The sequence below is a fragment of the Sorex araneus genome, chromosome 7 (assembly GCF_027595985.1).
Source record: "Sorex araneus isolate mSorAra2 chromosome 7, mSorAra2.pri, whole genome shotgun sequence".
Lineage (NCBI taxonomy): Eukaryota > Metazoa > Chordata > Mammalia > Eulipotyphla > Soricidae > Sorex > Sorex araneus.
Genome location: NC_073308.1, coordinates 39,370,046 through 39,397,674, shown reverse-complemented (window position 1 = coordinate 39,397,674; position 27,629 = coordinate 39,370,046). Strand labels below are relative to the sequence as shown.

Below are 27,629 nucleotides of genomic sequence, written 5' to 3'. Positions count from 1 at the left end.
AGCGCGTCTCCCAGCTTAGAGCCAGGACATGCTGTGTGTGTGGCCCATACTTGGCAGCTGTCGGCTCACCCCTGTCTGCCCAGGGCTGCACTCCGGAGAGCTCTGCCATCCACTCAAGGGTGGCAGCTGGTACCTCCTCATGCCCCCCTAGGACAGAACCCCCAACGCATGCCCCCATCTGCTCCATTGGCCTTTGATTAAGTCTGAACCGGCAGCGCCCTGCTGATCCTGGGTTCCACCTAGAAGCCCGGGCACCAATACTCTGTCCTCGGGAGCTTGGCCAGCATGTGCCTGAGAAATACTGCCACAGATGAGTGCCTGAGAAATATTGCCACGGGACAGCCACAGCAGGGCTCGGGCACAGGGCAGGCAGGGAGCAAAGCCCATGGGCAGAGGCTTGACTCTCCAGCAAAGCTGGGGTGCTCCAAAGCTTCCCCCCCCACCCCCAGCTCTGCCCGTCGGAGACCAGGGGGTGTGCAGAGATGACTTTATTTGAACAGCTGTGACAATCACGGTGGTACCAGAGTTAGAAGACGCCCTACGCCGGGTGTAAACTGGCCAAGCTGAGGAGAAGGCAACCCTGCGAGGATGCCTGAAATGAAGCAGGGGCTGAGGTGTTTCGAAACTGCCTTTAGGTCAGGGCTGCTCAGACAGCCACGCTGGATGCCTTCCTGAGCAGAGATGAAAAGGCAGTAATGCCAGAAAGGCAGGGTGCGGCCGCCTCCTTCCCTCCGGGCCTCATGGCAGAGGGAGCAAGGCAGTGGGCAACGGGTGAAGTGTGGCTTCAGGCAGGTCTCCTCAGCCCTGGCTCTCCCCCCGGGGCTTTGCCCAGGCTCAGGACCAGGCCCCGCTAGTTCAGCTGATCTTCCCTTTCGCCTCACAGCTCGTGCAGGTGGGGAATGCACGCTGGTTGAATGTCCGAATTCTGGATCAGCTCAAACATGAATTTCACCTGGGTCTCATAGGCTTCGATGGAGATTTTCTCATTGACTCCATGGATGCTGAGGGAGAGATTTGGGGGGAGCCAGTTGCTGTAGTACAGGTGGATGCACAGCACCCACACCCACATCCCTCGCAGCACTGGCCTGCCACACTCCAGGGGTATGACGGAAGTTCCCGTGACACTTGGGGTCTCTCCGGGACCATTCCTATGGCATAATGGGGCTGGGGAATAAAAACTCCTAGAGAGTTCAGAATCCTCCTACTCTGGTATCCCTTTTCCAATTTCTCCTCTCTTCTTCGGCCAGAGCCCCCAGCTAGACCCATCTCTAAGTCAGCACCTCCATCAAACGCCTGCAGAGGCAGGAGAGAATTGGCTCTGGGCCCTGAGGGGTTTTCTAGCTCCCCTATGAACTTTACCACCAGCTCTCACGCCACCAGCCTGCCTCCCCTCTACATCACACAGCATAACGAACAAAACAATTATACAACCACCCACCGAACCTCAAAGACAAAGGAAAATCAGAGTAGCAACTTACTCTCCTCATTCCCCACCTGCACCTAAAAGCTATGAACTCTGTTCTGAAGCTCATTTTCAAAGCTTGTTTTTTTTTGTTTTTTGGTCACACTCGGCGATGCTCAGGGGTACTTCCTGGTTCACTGCTTAGGGAACCATGCCAGTGCTGGGGATCAAACCCAGGCCTCCTACATACAAAATGTCTTTCAGCCCATTGAGCTGTCTCCAGTCCCAGATTAGTTTTGATTTTGTTAGAAACCAGAAACCAGGTCTGGACACGATAAGGAGCAGCGGTAAATGCAAATAACTCCCGTCATCCCCAGAACTAAAATTGGACTGGAGAAGCCACAAATGTCTCACATAGCAACTTAAACTCGTGATCATCTTTCAGTTTTCTTTAGTGTATTTTCTTCTGAGAATTCGAAGCATAAACCCACCTTTGACCTCATGAACCCACCTAAAGAATCCACCTTTGGCCTCTAAGTGGTACTGAGAATTCTGGAGGCTCCATTTTGGGGGAGGAAATAAAGCCCAGAGGTGAAGCACTTTCCCAAAGGAGGGAAGAACTAGGATTGCACTCAAGGGTCCCAAGTCAAACATTAGGTCCATCTCTGGAAACCAGTGACCAGCCTTGGAGGAGACTTGGATTCTGGATTCTGCGTGGTCTCCCTTTCAGTCTGTGCAACCTGACCTGCCTCGTTCTGGGATAGTAGATGACCTGGTCTTAAAGGACAGGTCAGGGGCTGGAGCGATAGTACAGCAGGTAGGGCGTTTGCCTTGCAAGCGACTGACCCAGGTTCGATTCCCAGCATCCCATATGTTCACCTGAGCACCGCCAGGAGTAATTCCTGAGTGCAAAAGCAGGAGTAACCCCTGTGCATCGCCGAGTGTGACCCAAAAAGCCTCCCCCCCCAAAAAAAAGGGACAGGCCAGATCCATCTCCTCTTCCCCCTCTGCTATTCAAACCCGTTGTGCTCACTCACCTACTGAAGCCCTGAGGCTGTAGGTAGACAGGGTTGAACCTGTAGATGTTGGTGGTTAGGTTCTGATAGTGGCGGCTGTCTGTGTTGGCAATACAAGTACCTGGAAAGGCAAGAGCAAGAGGACCGGGGCTTCATGCGAACCAAGCCCAGAGAGGGGCTGGGATGTGGGCAGTCCAGTGCAGGCCCAGGACTGACCCTGTCTGGGCCTGCCAGTGGTCCCCCATTCTCATAACCTTCCTAAGACATCACCCAGCCAGAAACATGGCATTTGTGAGACAGCCCAAAGCAGAGTGTCTGGGGAGGGATAGTATCTAGATTCCCTGCCTAGAGCCAGACTGTTTCTGAAATTTAAATATCCAGAAATCCGCATCTCACTTCCCTAGCGCCTATGCTCTCTCATCCTAGGTCAGGAATATTTTCTTTCAGGGAACTTTACTGTTATAAAATGTATCCTCTCAAAGCAGAACAAAATTTCCTGCTTTTCTCATCCTGTGAAGGAAAAAAACTCTTGACTCTTAAGAGTCCAACCTCAGGTTGGCGAAGTCTTGGCACCCCTCTAGTGCCTCCCTGGATGCTCTGGGCTGGGCACTGCTCCCGGAAGGAGGTTCTTCAGGAAAAGACAGCCCAGTAGCCAGTTTGAGTGTGGGGGGATATTGTGACATGGCTTTTTGTGGTTGGTTGGTTTTCCACTCTTGACTTCAGAGGGCTAACTGGTCCCTTCAGGATTCCTTACTTGGGGGAATTCTACCCCCCAGGCCCCCTACTGAAAGGACTAATGCAGAAAAGAGATTATCTATGGTGTTCTGAAGGGACAGTTGGGTTGGGGGCCCGTGAGAACTGAGAAAGAGTCTGTGGGAGCCAGAGTCTCCGGATGGTGGCACCTGGCCCTGCTTCGTGGCAGGAGTCTGAGGAGGTAGCTAGTAGCCTCGGGTAAGACCACTGGCGGTATTCAGGGAGGTGAGGTCCACTATCCAGTGGGCCAGGGATATCTGAGGAAATCTCTAACTGGAAGTGACCTTGTGAGTAGAACAATGGTTGATCCTGTGTTGCTGCATCAGACCCAAAAGCCTAACTCAAAGTGGGGGATGTGAGGGTGTTTGCTGGCCTCAGTTTGAGGCTGAATTTCCTGATGAGTAGTTGACTAAAACAAGGCTGCATTCCAGAATTCCTTGCAGATTTGATTAAATCAAATCTTGGTAGTGGGTCCAGTTATTGCACTTTAACAACTTCCCCAAGTGATCCTCTTCCACTCATGAAGTGGAGAGCCACAGTATACATTTGACAGGTTGGAGGCTGGGGGAGCTGGATAGGGTCTGAGCTGGGAGAGATGAAGAAACTGATGTGAACTGTAACAGCTGGAGGTGTTTCTGGGCTGGGGAGTCAGAACTTTGAGGCTGAGCTGTAATCCTAGAATGGGCCACTACCAGACTTGAAAGAATTTTTTCTTTTTTGCTTTTTGGGTCACACCTGGCGATGCACAGGGGTTACTCCTGACTCTGCACTCAGGAATTACTCCTGGCGGTGCTCAGGGGACCCTATGGGATGCTGGGAATCTAACCCCGGTCGGCTGTGTGCAAGGCAAATGCCCTCCCCGCTGTGCTATTGCTCCAGCCCAGACTTGAAAGAATTTGGGGGAGTTCTGTATCTCCTGGAGGGGTGAGTCCGGAGGACTTAGTTCTATGCCCTCGTGGCTGGTCTAGGTTAAGCAAGGACCCAGGCTTCTGACCGAATTGATTGTTTCTGTTCCTTTCCTGTTTGCTTTTTCACTTCCACTCCAAGGGGAAAATACAGTTCCACTCCCATCAGGAGGGGAGGCTGCCAGCTGTTTCCAGAATGAACAGCTGGGGTGGGGGAAGGGCAGCAGATGCTGCTAGGAAACAGGTTGGCTCCCGCTCCCCGGTCTCCAGCCTCAGCTGATGAAATCATTACCTGGGACAACAATGCTGACTTCCGGGAAGACGGACTTTATGGTCTGGCGGAGCAGGTGGTAACCCAAGGCCTGATCATCAGAGGGGCTGACAGGCAGGGGTTCAAAGGCACTCAACACATGCATCTGGACCCGCTCATCGGCCACGACGTTCTTAACAAACTCTAGGACCTTGACGGAAGAAGCAAAAGGGAATTGGGTTTCTTAGTTACCTGTTGGCTAAGTATTATCTGAATTCCAGCAGTTCCAATTTCTCTCAGTGAGGCAGAGACCTGGTGTGAAGAGGCAGCTGTAGCAGTTTCACCGTTTCAGCCCAGAGGGAAGGGAGAGAAGGGCTGGCCTGCCTGGAAAGCGTCTATGGCCTGGTACATATGGGGTCAACAGGAGACCGGTCAGATCAGGACATGAGAACTGGGTGGCCTGAGCTTGGGAGAGCTGTGAAGAGACAGCAGAGGGGGTATTGCAACCATCTTGGGGGCAGGGGGCGTGGTGACCTGCCCTCACACCAACTGGGGATTTGGGTGGTGTTGAAAGGCCACGTTTCTTCTTCTCCCTGGGCATCCCTGCTTCCTGTTTGTGACTGCCCTCACTGGAGCCAGGAAGATGAGCTCAACAGCGGCAGTCGGGCGCTGTGGGGCCGGTATTCACCTTTTCTCTTGCCTCCTTTCCTCAGGAAGGAACCTGAGGAAGCTCCTAGAAATTCAGTCTGAAATAACTAGAGCTGAACCCAGCAAAAATCCTGGTCCCAAGCAGGATGCAGACCAGACCCTGAGGGTCAGGTCATGTGGCGCTAAGTGGGAGGCTGCCTTGGAGTGTTGCTCGGCCACCCAGGTAAAGAATCCCTGCGCTGGTCTCAGTCAATGCTTTAGAACTGCCTCGCTTAAAAAAAAAAAAAAAAGTGGGGCGGGGCATGTTGTTCAGTAGCTGACACCCAGTCACCTAAAGGCGGCGACCTTATCTCAAGAAGGACATATCCTCCATGGAGTCTGGAAATGAAATAAGGGTTCTTGCTTCTGGCTATGAAGGTACTTCTGAGCCAAACTAATTCCAAGCAGATGGAGAGGAGGGAGGAACTGGCCTCAGTTCACACTTTATCGGAGCTTCTTCTCTCTTCAGTGCTTCAGTCCCAAATATTCTAGCAAAACCAACATGAAGTCTTAATATATCCTCTACCCTTGGGTATGTTTTTGAAGCTGGTCTCTATAAGGTGTGTTGGGACTGTCCCTGCTTTTCCTGCCCCAAAGTAAAGAAATCCTGCCCCAGAAAGTGAAGGGACTTACTGATGGAACCCCTCAGTCAGATACATGAAGAGCTTGATTTCCCACTGGTAGGGCACATAACAAATGCGAGTTTCACGGAATTGGAAAGATGTGAATCAAAAGTTGTAAGACTATGACTTGTGCAAGCCTAGGACAGAGCATTGAGTAGCAGAGTGCAAGCCTGGCATATGGAAAACCTGGGTTCCATCCCTGGCTCTGCCCACAACAAAATAGTGAAAATGAATAGTTTGGGCTGGGGAGATGGCTCACAGGGTTGGGGGGCAAGCTTTGTATAGAGGAGCGAGGTCTGGCTTCAGCCTCCAGCACACCACATGGTCCTTTGAAGTATCTCCCAAGCATCACAAGTGTGGTTGCAAAGTGACCCACTCCAAATAAAAATTAAAAAAAAAAAAGAAAAGAAAAGAAATGCTAAGGGATGTAGTTAGTTGCTAGGATGAGTGTCTGACCTCAAAGGATGGTTATTTCTATTTGGAACCAGAAGGGTAGTGTTCATTTAGGATGGATTCCCTAGTAATGCATTCTGAACTTGTATTTGGGGATATGAAACTGATGGAGGCAGAGCAGGGAAAGAGGCCCCTAACATATTGAGAAGTGACACTTAAGGCTTGCTCACCTAACTGATAACGTGCTCATCTAGTGGACACTACCATGAGGCGCTATCCTGGACAGTAAGCAGAGGCACGTGGATGGGAGTAGGAAGGACAATGGCATGAAAGACCTCAAAGGCCCGTTAAAGCACACACTGAGTTCTTATTCCCCTTACAGTCAGCACAGCACATTTCCACATCATTATGTTGTTCTATTTCACGTGCAGACAGATTTTTCTGACTGGCGAAGGGTACGGTTCTTGAAGGCAAAAACAGAGACATTAAAAACCAGCAAGGGGTCAGAGACGTAACTCAATGGGCGAGTGCTTGCTTTCTGTAGAGGAGGCCTGGATTTGATCCTCAGAAGCTCATGGTCTCCTGAGCACCATGGGGAGCAGTCCCAGAGTATCCCTTGGGTGTTCCTCACTCTACTCCTCCACAAAAATAGAATTTCTCAACTAGTTCTCAATTACTCAAGTCAAACACTTGAGTGAGTTCACATGCATCTTCTGGAGGGCTGCTCCTTCGAGCATCTCTCAGCCTCAGCTGGAACCACAGCCGGTACCCAACTCTTCCCGGGCCCTGCTCCTCCTCAGGCCTCAGGGAAGGTCTCTGCAGGGAAGACTGGGGCTCTCTTTAGGGCTGCTCACTACGTTGCCCCCAACCCAGCCATTTTGTGACAGGTCATCCTAGGTGACTCTTGGGTGCTCCACGCTCCCCTGGCTGAGCACCGGGTTTGTGGGATGACCAGCATCACCCTGAATACAGCCCAGAATAGCAGCCCCACTTCTACCCCCAGCACCACAAGGTGTGACCGGAAAAACAAACAAACAAACAAACAAACAAACAACAAAAGGGTTGCCTTGGCTAGAGAGACCAGTCAAAGAGCTGGAGTGCAGGCTTTGTAGGCAGGAAGTCTGGGTTTAACCCTGGCACTGCATGGCCACCAAGCACTGCCAGGAGTGACCCCAGCACTCCAGGCCAGGAGTAGCTGCTGAGCACCTCCTGAGCACCTCACAGGAGTTAAGCAGGAGTGAACCCCCAAACCAAAACATTAAAACATTTGTTCAAGGGTTCCTGGTTTTATTTGTACTGGTGTGTGGGTGAGTGGGATCGCTACATATCTGAAACACAGACTCAACAACACTGAAAACATGAGATCTAAGGTGCAACCACTGACCTTCCTTTGTAATGTTCCTGGCAAGGTGGCAGGTAGGGGTGGGGAGAATGGCATATGGGAACACTGATGGAGAGACTGATGCTGAAATATTATATGCCTAAGACTCAACTATCAACAACTTTGTAAATCACGGTTCTTTAATGAAATAAGTTTTAAATGGAAAAAAATTTAAATTTGTGCGTCAGAATTTGATTTTGGCTAGGGCCCTTCCAAGTTTTGCTCAAGTGTCCCAAGCGCTACTCCAAGTATTTCTTGGCCAACTAGATGCTTCAATGCTAGGGCCCAAGGACGCAATGTTGCTCAGGTCCTGCACTGCCTGTGGCCATCAGGGTCATATCCAGCAGTGCTGGGACGGGGGAGGAGACCTCTAGGGCTGCATACAATGAGGCCTCGGGGGCATGTAGTGCTGAGCTGGATGCATCCTTGCATCATTTCCCCAATCATCCACCCTTGTCACCCTGTTTGCTTGATTATTTGCTTATTTATTGCTGCCTCTTTCCCACTGAATATGTGTCCTAGACATGGGAATCTGGACTGTCCTCTTCATTCTGAAACGCTAAGTGGGATTCCGTGAAGTATCTCCCCCATTAGTTCTACACCTTGAGGCCCTTTCAGAACCAACCCTGCTTTCTACCAATTCATGATGGTTTTATGAAGACCATCGTAAGTAGGTGCTGGGGGCCTGGCTACACCCACCAAGGGGGAGAGACCAGGGCACGAGGGAGGAAGAGACTCCGGAACTGCTTAAATTCCTGCCTGGCCAGCCCCAGTCCCTGCACCTGTGGTCCTCAGACCAGCAGGTGTGTCTGTAATGTGCAGCAGTGGGCCACAGGGAGAGGAGTGACCAGGACAAGGGCACAGGATGGGGAAGCTTTCCACTGGGTGGTGGACAGGACGGTCCAGATAGTCTGCCAGCACAGGGAGTGGGGAGGAGGGCCTGAACCCGGGGCGGTGAAAGCCCTGCTGGTGGGAAAGAGCCCGTGGAAAGGGCCTGGAGTAGGAACAAGGCTGGAAAAAACCCAGTGGAAAGAAGCTCAGCGAGGGGAATCCAGTGATTTCCTGGCCCTAAGAGCCCCCAGGGAGAGGACAACAGAGGTTGGCACTGGATGAAAAGCAGCAGGGCCCAGGGCTCACGCGGGCCCCAACTCCCCAGGAATGCTGGGGACTCTGGCAGGCAATGAGGTGGCCTCTGTCCCTGTGGGGTAGACAAAGGCCTCCCTGGGAAAGCGCTTAAGGGGAAAGGACCACTGGAGTATCAGGGCCAACCTCACCCTGGTTAACTCGGGAACTGAATTGTTCAGCTTCTTAATTGATGGGTTGCTTCTTCTGGTCATTTTTTAACAGCTCAGATTTACTGTTCAAATCTGTCTGAACTCAACCTGAGGTGGAACTAAGCTGGCCTTTGGAAAGATGTCAACCATCCTGGGGCTTCTACTTCGATTCTGGCTCCGAATTCAAAGGCCTCTTCTTCAGGTCAGCACGACCCGATCCTTATGCAGGCCCAGTTCCTTGTTTCCTGTCCAGCAGCCCCCACCCCCACCTCATGGACATCCACAGAACGCACATACCACCTTTGCAATGACACATTCATTGGGAGAGTTTGTAGCTTCAAGTTCATGGCAGACCATGGCAGAGACCTTCGTCCTCTGCCTTTTCTCCTTAACTTTCTCAGCCTTCCCATGAAACTTTATGACTAAGGACTTCAACTCTACATATTACTAATACCCCAGTTAGCCCCTCCTTAAAGTTTTTATACCTCTCTATTAATATACCATCAGCTTTCCAAACTCCTAAACCATTATACGTCTTTATGAACTTGCTCTTCCTCGAACTCACAAGCATCAGCACCTGGCCAACCGCTCAGGTTAAACTCTTGGCGGAATTCTGCCTTTCTCTTTGCTACACACATGACCCATGGAATCCATCTCTCACACTTCGGGGTGGTGCCCTGATGACCTTGGCTCGCACTCTGTGCTTTATGCGTGTTGTCTAAAATTCAGCCCGTTCCTGTTTCCTGTGGGTTCTGCTCTAGCACTCACCAGCAGAGGAGACACAAATGCATGTCTGGAAGTGTCCAGCTCTCATGGAACTCACAGTTTTCTGCCCCTTCTCACCTGGCACACAAGGCTTTGACACTCTTGACAAACTGCAACTCTTATCACTTCTCAACTTACCCTACTCTTTTTTTTTCTTCTTTTTTTGGTCACACCCAATGATGCTCAGGGGTTGCTCCTGGCTCTGCACTCAGGAATTACTCCTGGCGGTGCTCGGGGGACCATATGGGATGCTGGGAATCGAACCTAGGTCTGCTGCATACAAGGCAAACACCCTCCCTGCTGTGCTATCGCTCCAGTCCCAACTTACCCTACTCTTGAGCCTGACTCTGAATGCCTTACTTATAGAAAGTCCTGTTTGTCCCTTGCATTCCTGTTGCATTTCCTGGAGGTTAAAAAGACTTTCTTAACCCATGTATATAATGTCAGTTTCTTCTTTGAACTGGTTGAAGGGAAATCTGTTTCTCCCTAATTGTTATGAAGCAGGCAGGTAGGTAGATAGGGATTCCCCCCTACTCCCCATCCCACCCCTGCTTACGGCAGTGAGTTCTTGGGAAATAATACCAACTAGGGGGGCTGGAGTGATAGTATAGTGGGCAGGGTGCTTGTCTGCATGGGACCAACCTGGTTTCCAACCCTAACATATCCCACATGGTCTCCCAAGCCATGCCAGGATGGATTTCTGTGCACAGCCAGGAATTCCCTTGAGCATCGCTGGGTGTGACCCCAAAAGTCCCAACCCTCTCCTCCAAAACACCCCAGAAATCCCCCAAAACCCCCTAACTAGCTCCAAGGCTGCAAAAACCCCACCTTGTGAATCTTTTCCGGTGTCAGCACAGACCCAGAGAAGGCTGAACCATCCTTCGAGAAGTTTCAGCAAGAAAGATTCAGGAAAGGAATTTCAAAGACCATCACCACTCCCAACTCTACCCCTTTGGCAACCATCCAAGCTACAGAGTCTTACCTAGGCAGAAAGGCCCAGGTGGGGCAGTTTGGGAGAGAAGCTATAAAAGTCAACCTAAGCAAAGGAAGCATGTGCATATGCTGACGGGGTCCATATGCTGCCAGTGCCTGTGTGTTAGTGCCGAGAACATGTGTTACCTGCATCTCCCCTCTTGCGATCTGTACTTTCAGATCTAACACTGGGCTGTGTACGGGGGCCCTCCTCCACTCCAGAGAAGCCCATGTTCTCTCTTGAGTGCCTCTCTCCCCACTGCCTTTCCTCAAAACTTCCAAATAAAACCCATTTTTAACTTTGCTGCTGTCTCTTCCTGAAATCCTTTTCTGTGAGAAAGACAAAGGTCTAGGACAGAGTTCCCCTTCCTGCAAGGATCAAGGCCCACAGCAGACTCTTAGCTCCCAGTCATTCCCCAGGGTGGCAGAGGCAGAGAGAGAAAATAGCTGATTCTCTTCACAAAGCTGTCGCCTCTCTCTCCTCCCCACTTTGCCAAGGTCACTTGGGGACCCCGTCGGTATCAGTTAGAAACACAACATAGTATGGAGGATAAAATTAGACTCTGGAATTAGACTCTAGCTGTGCAATCTTGGACACATTACTCTCAGTTCCTCTATGCCTTAGTTCCCCCGATTAAATGAGGATAGCACAGTTTCTATCCACAGGGTGGTTATGGGGATTAGAGCAGTGCCCAATGCATAGCAAGCCCACAATGTATGTTTCCTATCATTCATTAGTCGTCTCTCAACCTAGTATTCAAATTCTCCCAAATCAGAGATCACCTAATGTAGCCAAGTGCCTAAAAAGCCTTTGAAAAACACTGAACACATGAAAGATTGGGGCAGTGCTGGGATGGTAAGTAAAGAAAGGCCCCCGGTGCCTGAACTCCAATGCTGAACTACTGTAAGAGCTTGGGGTACGTACCTCCTGGACGGTCTGTGCTTGGTGAATGCGGAAGTTGATTGTGGCCTGGGCAACTGGAGGGATGACATTCACCTGGAGAGAGAACCATAAACCCAAGCCTGAGTCAAGTTTTCCAAACTGATAAAATGCCAAATACCGCCACGAGGGAGAGAGGAAGTAGATGAAGTGGTGATGACAGGAGCTGGAGGTGTCTCTGCTGTAGCCTCCTGGCTGTGGAGGGGATTACAGAGAGCGGCTCACAGCAGCACTGCTTGGCCATTGGCTCTTTCCCAGAACACCCATATCAGCGTCAGTGAGGCCTCGGGACAGTGCACCCAGAGCCTCGACAGGGCCCCTCGACGGACTGTGTGAGCCCCAAGGTGGTGGGACCACGGCAGTAGTGATTTTCCCTGTCCAGCTGCAAAATCTGACTGTCTTTTGCCTGACCGTTAAGAGCTCAGCAGTAGTGGAGAAGAGAACTAGGGGGCGGCACTTTCCCCCTTGCAGGTTCCAGCCACACCTCTTGCCTTGGACAAGTGTGGGCAAAAGCTCCTGGCTGGGGTCAGGGGAAACAGGCTGATAGGCAGCAGCTTCGAGGTCTCGGAGAAGCATAATCTCTCGGCACTTCTGTTCTCTCCGAAGGTCATTGGGGAGATGACAGTTCGGAAACTATTACGAGGATCACACGGACCAACAAATGGGACAACATTCTGGACAGAGCAAACACTATTCAGCAGCAAGAACACAGTCCTATTGTTCTGGTGACCACTGTGGGCAGCTGCAGGGACAGCGCGGGTCCAGCTGACACGTGAACACTCAGTGGGTTATGTCAGGAATGAATTCTGAGGAACCATTCACGGCTCTTCACGATCACCAGGATCACGGCCTCAGGATCACCAGGCGCTTCAAGCCACACTGTCCTAGGTGAGTGGAAATCTGTCTACTGCACCTGAGCCTGGCAGTAAAGCAACAGTCTTTCCTGTCCCCTCCCTTTAAAAAAATTTATTGAATCTCCGTGAATTGAGTTTCAGTCACACAATGTTTGAGCACTAATCCCTTTAGCAGTGTCCCCTTCCTTCCACCGGTGTCCCCCAGTTTCCCTCCTGCTCTTCAGCCTGTTCTATGTCAGGCACTTTTTCCTTTCAGGCCCTCTGGCTTGCAGTACCACTGCTGAGAGGGTATCATGCATCTCACATCTCACTCGTCTCAGCACCCAGTTCTTGTCCAGAGTGACCACTTCTCCCTATCATTGTTGTGGTGGTCTCTTCCCCTGTCCTAACTCCCCCTGCCCCTGTCCTCCCCATCACTATGGCAAGCTTCCTACTAAGGACAGTTCTCCTGCCTTTCATTTGGCCCGTGCCCCTTCTGAGCCATCAGAAAGGCTGACTAATCTGGCCATGGCTTTGAGACAGAGATGCCTCTTAGTGGCCAAGCTAACTGGAAATGGAATCATTGGATGGAAAGTAGTTCTTGGAATAAAAATGTATCAAGCTATTGATTTATTGAAACTTAGTTACATAACAATAAACCTCAGAATTTATACTTGTCTCAAACTTAGACAAGTATAAATTGGGGAAAATGACAACGTATATATTATAATTGTATTAAAACAAATGTTAAAAGATTTTATAAATGGAAAATAAGTTTCAGGGTAAAACTAGCATAAAATACATTAACCATCCAATAAATTTGGGGGGTATCACTGTATCACTGTCATCCCGTTGCTCATTGATTTGCTCGAGTGGGCACTAGTAACTTGTTATTGTTTTTGGCATATCGAATACACCAGGGGTAGCTTGCCAGGCTCTCCGAGAGGGGCGGAGGAATCAAACCCAAGTTGGCTGCATGCAAGGCAAACACCCGACCCACTGTGCTATCGCTTCAGCACTTGGGGTGGGGGTAAATCTTTCAAAATGTAAGAACAAATAAGACAAAGACCCTTAGAGACTTTAATAAAAATAGAGGCTAGAAAGTGTATGTGTATGTGACTGAAATGCTTTATGTAACAGGCTCAAGGAGCATAGTTCATAAGAACTGTCGAAGAACACTCTTCAGACTGGTATAATGGTTGTTTTTGAGGTGATATTGGCTCAACAAACCCAAAAGAGGCCATGGACAACCCCCTAAAATACACCTGTACTAAGTGTGAGCAGCAATCAGGAGATCTAGACCCCTTGTCCTGAGGGTTCCTGAGCTGATGATGCAGACAGTTCAGCACAAGGACTTTCTGTGATTTTAACCAGAGAAGGAAAGAAGAATCAGGAGGTGAAGCCAGTGGATCAAGGGTGGTGGTTACTGAGGGAGAGGCAGAAGGAAGAAGCTTGTCGCGTTACCTTGACCCCTGCGTTGAACATCGTGAGTGCCGTGGTGGTCCTAATAAATGCATTGGTTATGTCATTCTTCTCCATTAACCTAAAGCAAAAGGAGTAAGGTAGCACATTAGGAAGGACTGTCCAATGAGGAGAAGAAGGATGGATAAATAGCTCAAAGGACTGAGTGAATGCTTTGCAAGTGGGAAGTACCACGGTTCAAATCTTGGTACTGCATGATCCACCAGACTCGTAGGCCTAACCCCTGCAGAGTCAGGAGTACCACCACCAGCAATGGCCCTTAAAAACAGACCAACAAAACAAAAATGTGAAAAGACTAAGGGAGGCTGGTGACGTGGCTCAGTGAACTCACAATGTTCAGGCCTTGTGAGTATGAATCCTGGGTTAAAAGGGATCCCCATGTACGAATTCCTCTACCTGCAAACTGAACAGTTAGGCCCCATTCTACAAGGAGAGGGGCACCGCCGGAGTAAGTAGGAATCGGGTAGGGGATATGAAGGAAGGAAAGAGAAATCTTTACCTGCTTACGAGGGGTCGAAATAGCCACAGGTTGCTCAAGACTATACTGGCAGGGAAGGGAAACTGCAAGGGAAACAGTCAGGTGAGTGGGAATCAAGTCGGAGCCGAAGACCCCTGGGGGCCTGGGTCCCTCCAACCTTAGATTCAGCCTCAAGGTGAGCAGGAAGCAGCTCCACACGGAGCCTGTGTGCATAGGTCTCAGAGAAGCTCCAACACGCCGGGGGGATGGCGGACCCTCCGTCGTGGTCTAGCCACTGCTGGGATTGGGCGAGGGGCCTGAGATCTAGGCTGCAGCTGGGCCCTTTCACCACAGGCAAGGCGACTTCTCGGCCCCCCTTTCTTCCTCTCCCACAGCTCCCCAGCCAGACGAGACATGATTCCTCCACACACCTCTTTTGCCAGTAGCTGCAGTGTCGTCGCCAGGGTCCCGTCTTCAAACATGTTCGGCATCGGCGTCTGCTCCAGTCTGGATGAGAAATGGAGTTGAGACTCCCTCAGACTGGAAGGAAGGAGGCCCCCGGCCCCTCCACCAGCCTCATCCTTTGAAGATCTCAGCAGCAGCAGCAGCAGCAACAGCAACAGGGCTCCCTCCCCTCTGCCCACGAGCTTCCCTGTCTGCCAAGTCCAGTCAGGCACGCCTCTCTCACACCATGAAAAGTTCAGGCTGGCTCTGCCTCGTGAGCTCGGTTAGCCGAGGAGACTGGCTCACGAGGCAGAGCCAGCCTGAACTTTTCATGGTGTGCCTGTCCACTGCATGAAGCCTTGCCCAAGGTGGACATGTAACTGTTTGCTTTTCTCTCTGCTTAGAAACTCAGCGAGTTGGGGCTGGAGCGATAGCACAGCGGGTAGGGCGTTTGCCTTGCACGCGGCCGACCTGGGTTTGATTCCCAGCATCCCATGTGGTCCCCTGAGCACCGCCAAGGGTAATTCCTGGGTGCAGAGCCAGGAGTGACCCCTGAGCATCGCCAGGTGTGATCCAAAAAGAAAAAAAAAAAAGAAACTCAGTAAGTCATGGATTCTGCAGCCTTTATTTACCTTGCCAGGCAGAGAACTGGCCATTGCCAGGTACTGATTTTTTAACTTCTGCTCTGGACTTTGGACTGCAGTGGCTCCCTGCCCCAGCTCTGCCTGCTGGCTCACCCTCACACCTGACCACATGCTCAGGTGCTCACCTGACCACGCTGGGCCACGACTCGCCTTGATACCTTTCTTCTTCCTGTCGCCCCCACTCCAGCTTCAGGGCAGGAAACTCAAAAGTGGGAAGTGCCAGATCTTCCCTGCCGGTCCTGGCCAGGGGGTAGGGCCAGGAGGTACTCACCGGGCGACGGCAGCCGCAAGGATGCCAATGCTCGTCTCCTTTGGAGGAGCTGAAGAGTGGCCCGGTGTCATGTCTACTTGCAGCAAGAGATCGAGTCCACCCTTCTCGGTGACTGAAATCCTGTAGGAGAGGAGCAGAAGGGGCCTGATTTCCTGCTGCCATGATGAATCTCATAGGCTCACATGTCTGCTGGGCCAGGAGCTCAGCTTCCTGATACATGCAAAGGATCTACGCACTAGGGAGGATGGGAAGGTGGAAATTCAGGACAAGGAAAGCCAGAAGGGTACAACGAAGAGGCGTCCCAGCAAGGCTCGCAGAACCAGGCTGGGGTCACCTCGAATGGGTGGGACGCCTTACTCACATGGCAATGGGCTTCTTGAGGCTGGGGATGAAACCATCCAAGACAAAGCTGCCCTCATCCACGATGAAGGCCAGCTGGACGTCCCTGGCCTGCAGCAGCGCCGAGATCTTCTGAGCTCCATATTTCCCTGACACCTGCAATACTAAGCCTGGGGTCACAGTCCTCAGCCAGGACTCCAGGAACAGCTAGGGAGACCTACCCAGTATTCTGGTGGCTCCAGAACATTCCTTCCCACTCCTTTTAGGACAGGGTCTTGGGGCTTTCCACATCCTGCCACACAGTGTCTTGGGCTGTCAGTCATCAGGTCATGACCTCATTCCCCAAGTGAAGACACTGGGTCCCAGAGTGGTGAGACACATCCACTGAGGCCCTGTGTCGTTCTCTTCCTGCCCCACAGAGATTTGCACGTGTGGGCAACAGCCTGCTGCCTCAGTATTACCAGACTTGGTTAAAAATCCTTGCTTAGTGCTTGCAGCCATGTCTCTAGACTGTGAACTAAGCCTCAGCCCCATGCTGCCCCAGGAAGGGAAACGATGCACTTTCCAACATAAATCTCCCTGGACTTAATTACTAAAATACAGAAATCCTAAACTGCCTGGCCGCTACAGCAGCCGTGCGACTTCATATCTCTTCATTCTCATCAATGGAAAACTAATTATCAAATGTTTCCTTGTCAGTAGGGCCGTATTTTTGGGGGCAAACTCCAACAACAATAGTGAGTTGTGTGTTGAAACTCCAACAATAGTGAGTTTTGTGTTGAAATATGGAATGTAATCAAGGTAAAGAGAAAATGAAGTGAAATTTATCAGTTATGCAGGCGGGGATGGGGGGGTGGGGGTGGGAGGTATACTGGGGTTTTTTGGTGGTGGAATATGGGCAGTGGTGAAAGAAAGGGTGTTTGAGCATTGTACAACTGAGACATAAGCCTGAGAACTTTGTAACTTTCCACATGGTGATTCAATAAAATAAATCTAGAAAAATAATAAAAAATAAAAACCCTTGCTTAGGATCAGAGAGATAGTACAGTGGGTAGGGAGCTTGCTTTGCATGACTAACCCAGATTCAAACCTCAGGACCCCATATGGACCCATGAGCCAGTCAGGAGTGATCCTTGATCTCAGCTGAGTGTGGGCCCAAACAAAACAAAATTCTTGTTTCTGACTGGGTGAAGAAAGTCAATCTGAAAAGATCCCATACGGTGACTCCAGCTATACAACATAACATTCCAGATAATACAGAGATTTCAGCTGTTGCCAGGAACTGGAGGAAGGAGAGAGAGGGATGATGGAGCAGAGGAGAGAGGATTTGTGGGCCATAAACAGATTAGGATGAAATCTCTGCATCATCTTAGTTTTTTTTTTAAATTTTTTAAAATTTTTATTATATCACCATGTGGAAAGTTACAAAGTTTACAGGTTTATGTCTCAGTTATACAATATTCAAACACCATCCCTTCACCAGTGCCCATATTCCACCACCAAAATCCCCAGTATACCCCCCGCCACAGCCCCCCCCCAACTGTATAACTGATGAATTTCACTTCATTTTCTCTCTACCTTGCTTACATTCCATATTGCAAAACAAAACTCACTATTGTTGTTGGAGTTTCCCCCCACTGAAGACAGCCCTACTTGCATCATCTTAGTTTTGCTAAACATCTCTAAAAGTATTTAAAATTTCAACTGTCTGAGTGCATAGAAAGCATGGTCCCTGGACCAGAGTTGGAAGTAGCTCCTAAGTTCTGCCACATATCTTCCAAAAACTAGAGGAGGAAAAAGACTTAAAATTCAGATATACTAGGGCTGGAGTAATAGTACAGTGGGTAGGGCATTTTCCTTGCATGTGGCCAACCCTGATTTGATCCCCAGCCTCCCATATCATCCCCTGAGAACTGCCAGGAGCAATTAATTCCTGAGTGCAAAGCCAGAAATAAGCCCTGAGCATCACTGGTGTGGCCCCAAACCCAAAAAGCAAATTTCAGGTATACCGCACAGAACCTAGGAATCTGTATTTTGGGCAGGTATCTATACAAAGTTTTGGCGCACGGATACACAGAGACAGTGACCATGTAGCTGAACAACCAACTAGACTAGCGTGCAGTGTATCCCAAACAAGATCCCAGACATGAGTATGGAGAGAAATCCTACCTCCTCATCATGGCCCAGAGCAATGAAGAAAGACCTTCGGGGAACGTAGTTTCTGACCAGCAGGAGCTCCAGGGCCTGCAGGGTAGCCTGGGGACAAAGGCACCACAGAAGAGAGAAAGGCTAGTCGTTTCGGCAGGAGTTCAGGGTGTAAGAAAATCAGGGCATGCGGCAGGGTGTTGAAGGTGGGGTCTGGCAGATTGCTCTAGTCTAAGGGGCTGGTGCTCTGAAGTAGAGTCTGCATGGAACCTTTCCTATCTGGAGGAAGTGCTGAGTGGCTCCCTGGGGACCATCTCAAGTCCATTTCATGGTTGAGAAACCAAAGCCCAGAAACAGCAAGTGACCGGCTTGCCCAGGCCCCTGGCTCCCGGCTGGCTTCTCCCGTAGGTGTCTGCCTCCCCCAGGTCAGAGAGGCACCTTTACTCTGGGTTGACCTTTAGGGCCCCAAAGCAGAGGGAACATCACGTTTCATACCATCAAGGAATTCTTGTTGTCCAGTGTGCCTCGGCCATGGATGAAGCCATCAGACTCCAGTCCAGAGAAGGGGGGCACATCCCAGCCTTCTTCGGGGGCTGGCACCACGTCTATGTGGGCCAGCAGCAGGTAGGGCTGCAAGCTGGGGTCCGAGCCTTGGACAGTGAACAGGTGGCTGTACTCTCCCACGACTTCATGCTGGATAAAACTGGTGTTGAACACTGTAGGAAAGGCTAGAAGCAAAGGGAACAAAAGTTGGGGTGAAGGTTTCTGTTTCCTCTGGTTTCCTACCAGGTGATGGGAAAAGCCCGTTTAAAAAACACTGAAAAACAATACAAAATATATTACTTCGGTTCTGCTTTGGGGCAGGGATTGGGATTCGGGATGGAAACATCCGAAATATGGTGGTGGGAAGGTGTAATGGTGGTGGAATTGGTGTTTGAATATCAAATGTAATCAAATACTGTGAACTACTTTATAAAATAAAAAAAATAATAAAAAACATTGTAGTCTCCTTCAGGAAGCCTCTGGGACAAAGTGTGGTTCCTGGCCAGCTCTGGCAACTCCTCTCTCCCTACATTTCAGTGTGTCATTACTGCTCAGTAATGTGCCTTTAGGATCCACCAGGAGGATGCGACATCTGGCTCCAGAACTGGTGTGACCTGTGGGACAGCGCTATGCAGATTAGGGGTTATGCAGGTTATGTAGATTAGCGCTATACGGATTTAATTTGGAATATTGCAAGCCCCAGTGTCCAAATCCCTTAGGCCCAAAAATAACCTTGATGTAAAACAAAAAAAAAAAAAGCTATTTTTTCCCTTTAACAAACACAACTCTTCCATCTGTGTTGTGTAGAGATAAGCTGTTTTGCTTGGTACAAGGCTGTACTTTGTGCAGGTGTGGATGTTCCCAGGCTCCATCCTTCAGATCACAGGTGGCGTTAGACAGACTTAAGAGAGAAACTTTATCTAAACTTGGAGCTTGGTTGGAAATGTCCACATAGACTTCTGGGGATAACCAAAAACAAAAGACCTGATATGCTTCAGTGTCTTCCAGCTGACCTAGTTTACTGTCATCCTACCTTGATTTCTCTATGCATCTACTCTATGTACTTCCAGCAAGGCTGCTGAGATGAACCATATATCCATCTGTCTCACCAAAGTGTTAGTAATAGGACTGCTTGCTGTCCCCAGACCACTTTTTCCCACCCTGGAAAACTCTGGAAAAGCAGTTTTCCATTGGGTTTTTAAAGGTGATGTTGCCACTTTTAATTAACTTGACATGAGGGAAGGTGGAGTTCTTGGTCTTTTTCCCTCTTGTCCTATCCTTCACACCTGCACCGATGGTGTGTGGGGACGGGAGAGGACTGATATCACTGACTGGAGTGAAAGTACAGTGGGGAGAGGGTGCTTGCCTTGCATGCGACTGACCCAGGTTCCATCCCTGGCATCCTATATGGTCCCCTGAACCCATCTAGGAATAATCCCTGAGTGAAGAGTCAGGAATAAGCCCCGAGCACTGCTAGGTGTGTCACCCTGCCCCAAATGTGGGGTGGAGATATGGCTCAAGGGGTAGAGCAAATGCTATTTATCTACAAGGTCCAGGTTTGACCATCACCACTGTGTGCTCGTCTCCCACCCGATCCAAGTACCATTGCCTCTGGCTGCCATAATTTTTTTTGAATGTGTTAGCAATGAATCTGGAGTAGGGACTGGATAGAGGGAGAGTGTGTGTATTATGTGTGCTGTGTAGGTGTATAAGGAGGTTGAAGTAGGAAACTAGCTTAGGAAAAAGAAATGTCTGATCTTATATATTTATAATACATTGATTCATGTTGCAACGATTGGGAAAGTCCAAGCTCCCTCTCAGCGAGGGCTTTGAAGATCCCTGTCTGTTGTCTCCACTCTGTCTCCACTCAGACGCCCAGATTCTCTCTGCCTGCTACTTCACCATGACGTTGGGTGTGTTAGTGTATCCTTTGGTCAGGCACAAAGCCAACTTCTTTCCCACTTTGTGAAGAAACCTGGTCTCCAGAGCTACTTCCCTTGCCTTTCCCACAGTTTATATCTTACCTCTGCGCATGAATTCTCCGAACTCAGCCAGGGCTGTGGTGTTGAACTCCTCAGGGCCGAAGGACACGGTTGGAATCTGAATAGCAGCTGCCAAGAGTCATGGTAAGAGGTGCATGATTACAGATAACTGCCTTGGTTTTTCCACAACCCTCTGTGTACAAAAACTTTGCTTGCATTTCTTATCTTGTTGTGAAGGACAAAACTATCTGGTGAAGTTAGACACGTTTTCCATCACCCCAAAGGGAAGAAGTTGAGAAGTTGGTTCAAGTGCTCAAAGGTTGTCCAGAAGCAGCAGAATTGAGATTGGAAACCAGGTCTTGGGTTTTTTTTTTCTTGTTTTTGTTATTAAAGATAATGTGATTCTTCAGGCTGGAGCGATAGTACATAGGGTAGGGTGTTTGCCTTGCATGTGGCCAAGCCAGGTTCAATCCCTGGTCTTCCATATGGTCCTCTGAGCATTGCCAGGAGTAATTTCTGAGTGCAGAGCCAGGTGTAACTGGTGTGACCCCCCAAATTAAAAAATAATGCTAATATGATTTATTTTTACTGTGCAATGAAACATTTTTATTCAATTAAATTTGTTATTTTAATTGAATCACCATGAGATACAGTTACAAACTTTCATGGTTATATTTCAGTCATACAATGATTGAGCACCCATCCCTCCACCAGTGTACATTTTCCACCACCAATGTTCCCAGTATCCCTCCAGCCACCCCCACCTCATCCCACCCCTTGCTTCTGTGGCAGGTACATTCCTTCTTACTCTCTCTCTACTTTTGGGCATTATGGTTTACAATACAGGTACTAAGAGGCTATCATGTTTGGTCCGTAATCTACTTTCAGCACATATCTCCCATTCTGAGCGATCCCACCAAACGTCATTTACTTAGTGGTCCCTTCTCCATCCCAACTGCCTTTTCCCCCAGCACATGAGGCTATTATGGTTCTTTTTTTTCTTTTTCTTTTTTGGGTCACACCTGGCTATGCATAGGGGCTGCTCCTGGCTCATGCACTCAGGAATTAATCCTGGCGGTGCTTGGGGGACCATATGAGATGCTGGGACTTGAACTTGGGTCGGCTGCATGCAAGGCAAATGCTATACCCACTGTGCTATCGCTCCAGCCTCTAATGTTTTTTTTTCTTTTTTCTTTTTGGGTCACACCTGGCAATGCATGGGGTTACTCCTGGCTCTGCACTCAGGAGTCGTCCCTGGCGGCGCTCAGGGGACCATATGGGATGCCGGGAATCGAACCCGGGTTGACCAAGTGCAAGATAAATGCCCTACCTGCTGTGCTATCGCTCCAGCCCCCAGCCTCTAATATGGTTTTAAAGGAAAATAAAGTCTAAGTGGTTGGAAAGATAGTAACAAGGGTTAAGGCACCTGCCTTGCATGTGACAAACTCTGGTTCAATCTGCGATACCACATATGTCCTCTGAAGCACTACCAGGAGTGGCCCTCAGCTCTATTGGGTATGGACCAGGGCCCCCAGTCTGACTCAAAGGAAAAGAAAGTCTAAGATGGGAGAGTTAATTTTGGATTCCAACCCAAAAAGGGAAACAGCTATCTCCTACCACTTAAGGCCTCTCATTTCTGAGAAAAGCTCATCCTGTGGTGACTCCACGAGGCCCTCTATCTTGGGTTCTGAGTGAATGCAGCTCTGTGTGCTGTTGTGTGTGTTGGGTGGGTCTAATTCCCATGGGTGGGCTCTTTCAAATCTCACGGATCTCCAGCCAAGGCCAGCTTTGGGCCACACAAAGCCAGGGAAGGTGGAATACAGAAGCTTCCCAGTTAAGTTCTTCAGTCCTAAATAATCTCACCAGGCCCCATAGGGATGTCTCAGTTCCTACATTCTCATTAGATACATTCTCTTGATTCTTGAGAGTTTTCAATTCTGTTGGTTTTGGGTCACACTTGGTGATGTTCTGGGGTTACTTCTGGCTCTGCACTCAGGAACTATTCCTGGCAGTAGTCAGGGGACCATCTGGGATGTTGGGGATAGAGCTCCAAGGCAAGCACCTTACCCACTGTACCATCACTCTGGCCGGGGAGTTTCCCACTCGTGAACAGCTGCTTATCAGGTGGAAGGGGAAATGGTGAGCGCAGGTAGATAGCTCTCCAGGGAACAAAGGCACCTGGCCCTTTGGATCGAGGGAGGGCCCCTGAGCCTCTGGAGGAGAGCCTACCACAGAGATGGGGAAGCTGACAGATGGAAAAGCAGCCTTAGACAGGCAACTTTTTCATCTGTGTGAGAGGCCGGCTCAAGCCCCAGGCACTGGCTGTGCTCAGAGAGTGTTACTAGCAGGTTCTGTCTGGGTTTCTGGGCAGTACTTGCTGACTTCTGTGCACACTGGGGAGTGGCGCCCATTGCCTTTCACAGGATATTTGCACTCTGCTTGGAAAGTCCAAGTGCGAAGCATGTAGTTCAGCCCTTTGAGCCATTTCCCCAAGAAAAATGTATTTGGCTTTTGCGCCATACCTAGTGATGCTCAAGGCTTAATTCCTGGCGGAGCTCAGAGGACCATATGCGGTGCCGAGGATTGAATGAGGGTTGGCTGTATGCAAGCCAAGTGCTGGGGCTGGAGAGATAGTACAGCGAGTAGGGCATTTGCCTTGAACAAGCTCACACGGGTACAATCTCTGGTTTCTTATTTAGCCCCCTGTGCCCTGCCAGGAACAATTCTGAGCATTGGTGGTGTGCTTCACTATCTGTCCCTAAAGTCAAGTGCCTTATTATCTCTCCAGTCTCCATAACCTTCAAATCTATTATTTAATGAAAGGAACAAGACTGGGGGCAGGCCCAAAAGTACGGAAGTTGCTTATTATCCCACAGAAGCTAGAACTCAATAGAGACCTCTCTCTTTTTCTGGAAAACGCTGGTTCAGGAAGTTAGAACTCTTTGTATTTGGTTCTTGTTTTGGGTCACCCTCGGAAATGCTCAGTGGCTCAGAGGGGGTGGCCTTGGCTTGATGCCTTAAGAGAAGGGATCTTAATTAGGAGAGCAAATTAGGAACTAGCCCCATCCGGGCCTCTCCCTGCGCACAGACACTGCTCCCTCTGCTGGAGCGGGCTGGAGCCCCGCGGATCCTCCGGGATCTGGGGTATTGTCACCAGAGCCCACGTGCAGTGGCTTCCGGGATCCCTGCACAGAGGAAAGCCTCAGTGTCCCTCCTCTGAGACAAGATTAAGATCTTTTAGTCTTAAAGTAAGGCAGACACAACAGACGGGGAAACAAACAAACAAACACCCAAAGGTTTAAAGTACAGATCAAGGCTGTTCAAATGCGGGAGGCAAGCAGGGCTGGGCAGCGTGCGCGACAGGGCGACCTTGGAGTTAGACTAGGCAGGGTTCACCTGAGTCCCCATAAGCCGGGACTGGGGGGCAGCGGGGCGTCCTCATCAGGGCACGAGGGAGGGAGTTGGGACTCGGAGATGTGCGGGGACGGTGGGGGGAGGAATAAGAGAGGGGATCGAGAGTGGGACAGCTGAAGGATGGGGCGGGGGGCGGGGTAGGGTGTGTGTGCCCGGTGGAATCGAGAGTGGGACCCCTGAAGGCTGGGGCGGGGGGCGGGGTAGGGTGTGGGCTAGCGGCGCCCCTGGGTGCTGGAACTCCAGCGCCAGTAGTGGACCCTCTGCGGCGGGCGAGGGAATCACGGGTCCGAGGATGGAGGTTCCCAGGTGAGCGAAGGGGACCCAGACTTACCTTTCAGCGCCTCTTTCATCGCGGTGCGCTCCTCGGCGTCGAACTGTGCAGGGATCCGCGGTCTCGCCTGGTACTCCCGGCCCCGCACGCCCTTCGCTCTGGAGACCGTGGCGATGCCCAGCAGCTGCACAGCTGCCAGGATCAGCACGCAGATCAACGGCCGGGCCATTTCTTCTCCCCGGCCCGCGCTGCTAGCCCGCAGATGGAATTTGACCGAAATGCCCAAGTCTTCCTCTTAATTCCCGCATCTACCTTAGCCACGCCCCATTCCAAGACCGGCCAATCATGGCCCAACGGAGCTACCTACAGCCAATCGGGAGGCGACTCCGGCCCGGCCCGCAAAACCTTTGAGGCGGGGTGGGGGGGTTGTGGTCTTGCGCTGCAGTTAGCTCATGTAGCACAGAGGTGAGGTAGGGATCCAGGCTACTGTCACGTCACGTTTCTACGTGTCGCTTAAATCTCTCCCCACATGAGGGGGAAAAAATGAAAATAAAATAAACAAAGCCTTGACAACTTGAATCTGCGTGAAGCCCAGCATTTGACTTCCATTGCTTTGAGACTCTCTGGGGATGGGATGGGGAGGTAGTTCAAATGGTGGAACGCCGGCCTAGCATGAACCAGGCTGAGTTCAGGTTACCAGAATACATGGCTCCTCTTGTAGGGTGTAACCCCGGTGGTCCATCCCCCCCCATATCCCTTGGGAATGGCCAAGGAGGAGAACCGCAGACTGTTGCCCACTGTGATCACCTCAAATAAAGATTTATTGGGGAGCTCTCTGGTATTCTGGTGTGATTTCATCTGAAATTGGAATAGATAATATCAAATGATTACAAATCTTTGACGTTTGATTACAAAACTGAGATTACCAAGCACTGGAGAAAGTGGGCGAGAGAAAGGTGAATTAGAAAAGCCACTAAATTAGGTTAGTGGTGGAAGATTCAGTAACTTTGGAGTAAACCATTAACAATCCTATGGTAAGCATGTTACCCAAATTACAATGAATTAAAAACATACTGTTGGAATAATATTGCTGTTTGCAGACATTGCTTTGATATATCGGCTCAGAACAGGAGAGATAGCACAAGGAGTTAGGCACTTGCCTTGCATGGGACAAAACCAATTCAACCCCTATATTGTGTATAGACCTCTGAGCCCAGAGTCAGAACTAAGCCCTGAGCAGCTCCAGATGTGACCCCACCAAAGACACCTGCAAAAAAGAAATATAAACTCAGTGTTTACTCCCATAGGAAAAAAATTAAAAGTGTTAACACTAGACTTTTGCAACCCTAGGCAAATAGTAAGATAAAGGGGTTTTAGAAAGATTATGTATAAATATACCCTCATGCATGAAGGAACCAGTAGAGGAACCCAGGTGTGCGGGACCCGGGGCTGAAATCTCCAAGCCTGCTTGGATCAGGATTGGACCTCCTCCACCCAGATCCCCCATTTTCCAGTAGCTAGACAGTCACACCCACACACTGCCCCTGCGCCATGTAATCCCATCAAGATCCAGAGACTATAAAACAAAGCTCCTGGAAGTGCGTGGCCACACGACCTCTTATAGTCTAGTTCTCCCTCTCGGAGAACCAGGCAAGCTACTGAGAGTATCTTGCCCACATGGCAGAGCCTGGCAAGCTCCCTGTGGAATATTCGATATGCCAAAAACAGTGACAATGATGGGTCTCATTCCTCTGACCCTGAAAGAGCCTCCAATGCAGCACCATTGGGAAGGATGAGTAAAGAGAGGCTGCTAAAATCTCAGGGCTAGGACAAATGGAGATGTTACTGGCGCCTGCTCGAGCAAGTTGATGAACAACAGGATGACAGTTGTGACAGTGATACAGTGATGTATAAATAATTTTGATGTACCCACAACTAAAATTTATAGCTATTTAAAACTGATCATTTTTGAAACAACAAAAAAATCCCTCTTAGAGCACTGGCGAGCATGCTTTTCATGTGTAAACCCCAGATTTTAACCCTGGCACCTTGTGGTTTCCTGAGCACTGGACAGAGAGAAATCTACATGCATTGCTGTTGTGCTCCTCCACACATACAAAGGGGAAGATCTCTTTTAGGACACAGAAATATACAGGCTAGATTACTTACAGCCTTTTATTTTTCCCGATACAATTTAATATACACAATTATATTTTGGAATCCTCTAGACAAGTCACTAGTAGGGCCATGTAGTTACTTTTGACCATAGCTGCATAGTCATATGCCTGATATTTTTCAAAGCTCAGAGAGAATGTTTTATTCTTTTACTAACCCTCAACATAAACACCACCACAAGTAAAGAACTACACTTGTGTAATACTTGTAGCAATTTTAAGGCAATATTATGAAATCATTCAGATATCGGAAGGTGTAAAAAAATCATAAGAGCTGAAGATGTGGCTAAGTTGTAGAGCACTTGCCTTACATGTATGAGGCCCCAAGTTTGTTTCCTGACACTGGTCCCCAAAATATCAGTGGGGTCGTCTGATAGGCCCCAATTCTGTGGGTGCAAGCAGAACTGAGCCAAGTAAATCACAGAGTGTGGCCCCCACTTTCTGGGCACTGTTTGGGAGACCCCTAAATAATAATACAAGTTACATTTATATGTTTACCATCTACTCTACAATGTTGAACATTGTAGGAAAACATTGATTTGTCCTTTCTCCTCTGCCTTTCTCCTCTGCCTCAAGGAGCTTAGGTTTCCTGAGTTACACCCATCACAGTGCTCCCAAGATACTCACATTCCTCTGTGTTTATCTTTAACTTCTCTGTGCTCTGCTTCCCCTATCTGTTAATCGCCTGTATCCCCAAATCAGACCCTGTGACTTGTAAGTCAGATCTTTCTAAGGACTCTGGATTTTGTATTTGTAAGTGAAATGTTGTTTTTTCTCTTTACCTTATGTCCATTGCACAGTTTCCTTTAGAGCAATGTCCTTTTGTATAGACACAGGAAGACAGTTAATGCTATGCCTTTGTAACTTGGGAGTTAATTGATTCCAAATAATATTTACTCCTGGGTATCTGTCATATTTACTCGACTTAAGCCTCAGTTGCCTTTAGTTCCTAGCACCCCAAAAGCAGGGTCCCAAGGAAGGGACTGGATGCACCTAGGGCAATCTGTAAGCTACCCAGGCATTAAAATAGGACAGGCCAAGCACCATAAAACATAATAGTAAGTTGAGAGCATGGTCATGGACGAATTATGTCATGATTCAAAAAGAAACAACTGGATAAGGACCCTGCTGGGGTTAGGAAGGACAATTCTGACCTGAGGACTGTATTCTGGGATCTATAGCGAGATGTCCCCAGGAGAGCCGCTCTATAAGCTTAATATATCTTACTGTATCCATACAAAATGACTAATAGTATTAAGAAGTAGAATT

At 49.4% G+C, this 27,629-nt stretch overlaps 1 protein-coding gene across 1 annotated transcript; it reads right to left on the bottom strand.

Annotated features, from left to right (window-relative positions):
• Nucleotides 1–24,449, bottom strand: PM20D1 (peptidase M20 domain containing 1). Its single transcript, XM_004610066.2, has 13 exons — nucleotides 24,247–24,449; nucleotides 20,544–20,630; nucleotides 18,472–18,704; nucleotides 18,001–18,087; nucleotides 15,854–15,987; nucleotides 15,493–15,612; nucleotides 14,565–14,640; nucleotides 14,176–14,237; nucleotides 13,659–13,737; nucleotides 11,347–11,418; nucleotides 4,369–4,537; nucleotides 2,440–2,539; nucleotides 1–1,001 (listed from the first exon to the last, which is right to left on the bottom strand). Exons 1-13 carry the CDS (start codon nucleotides 24,413–24,415, stop codon nucleotides 878–880), a joined length of 1,512 nt encoding a protein of 503 aa, XP_004610123.2. The 5' UTR covers nucleotides 24,416–24,449; the 3' UTR covers nucleotides 1–877.
• Nucleotides 24,450–27,629: the final 3,180 nt, after the last annotated feature.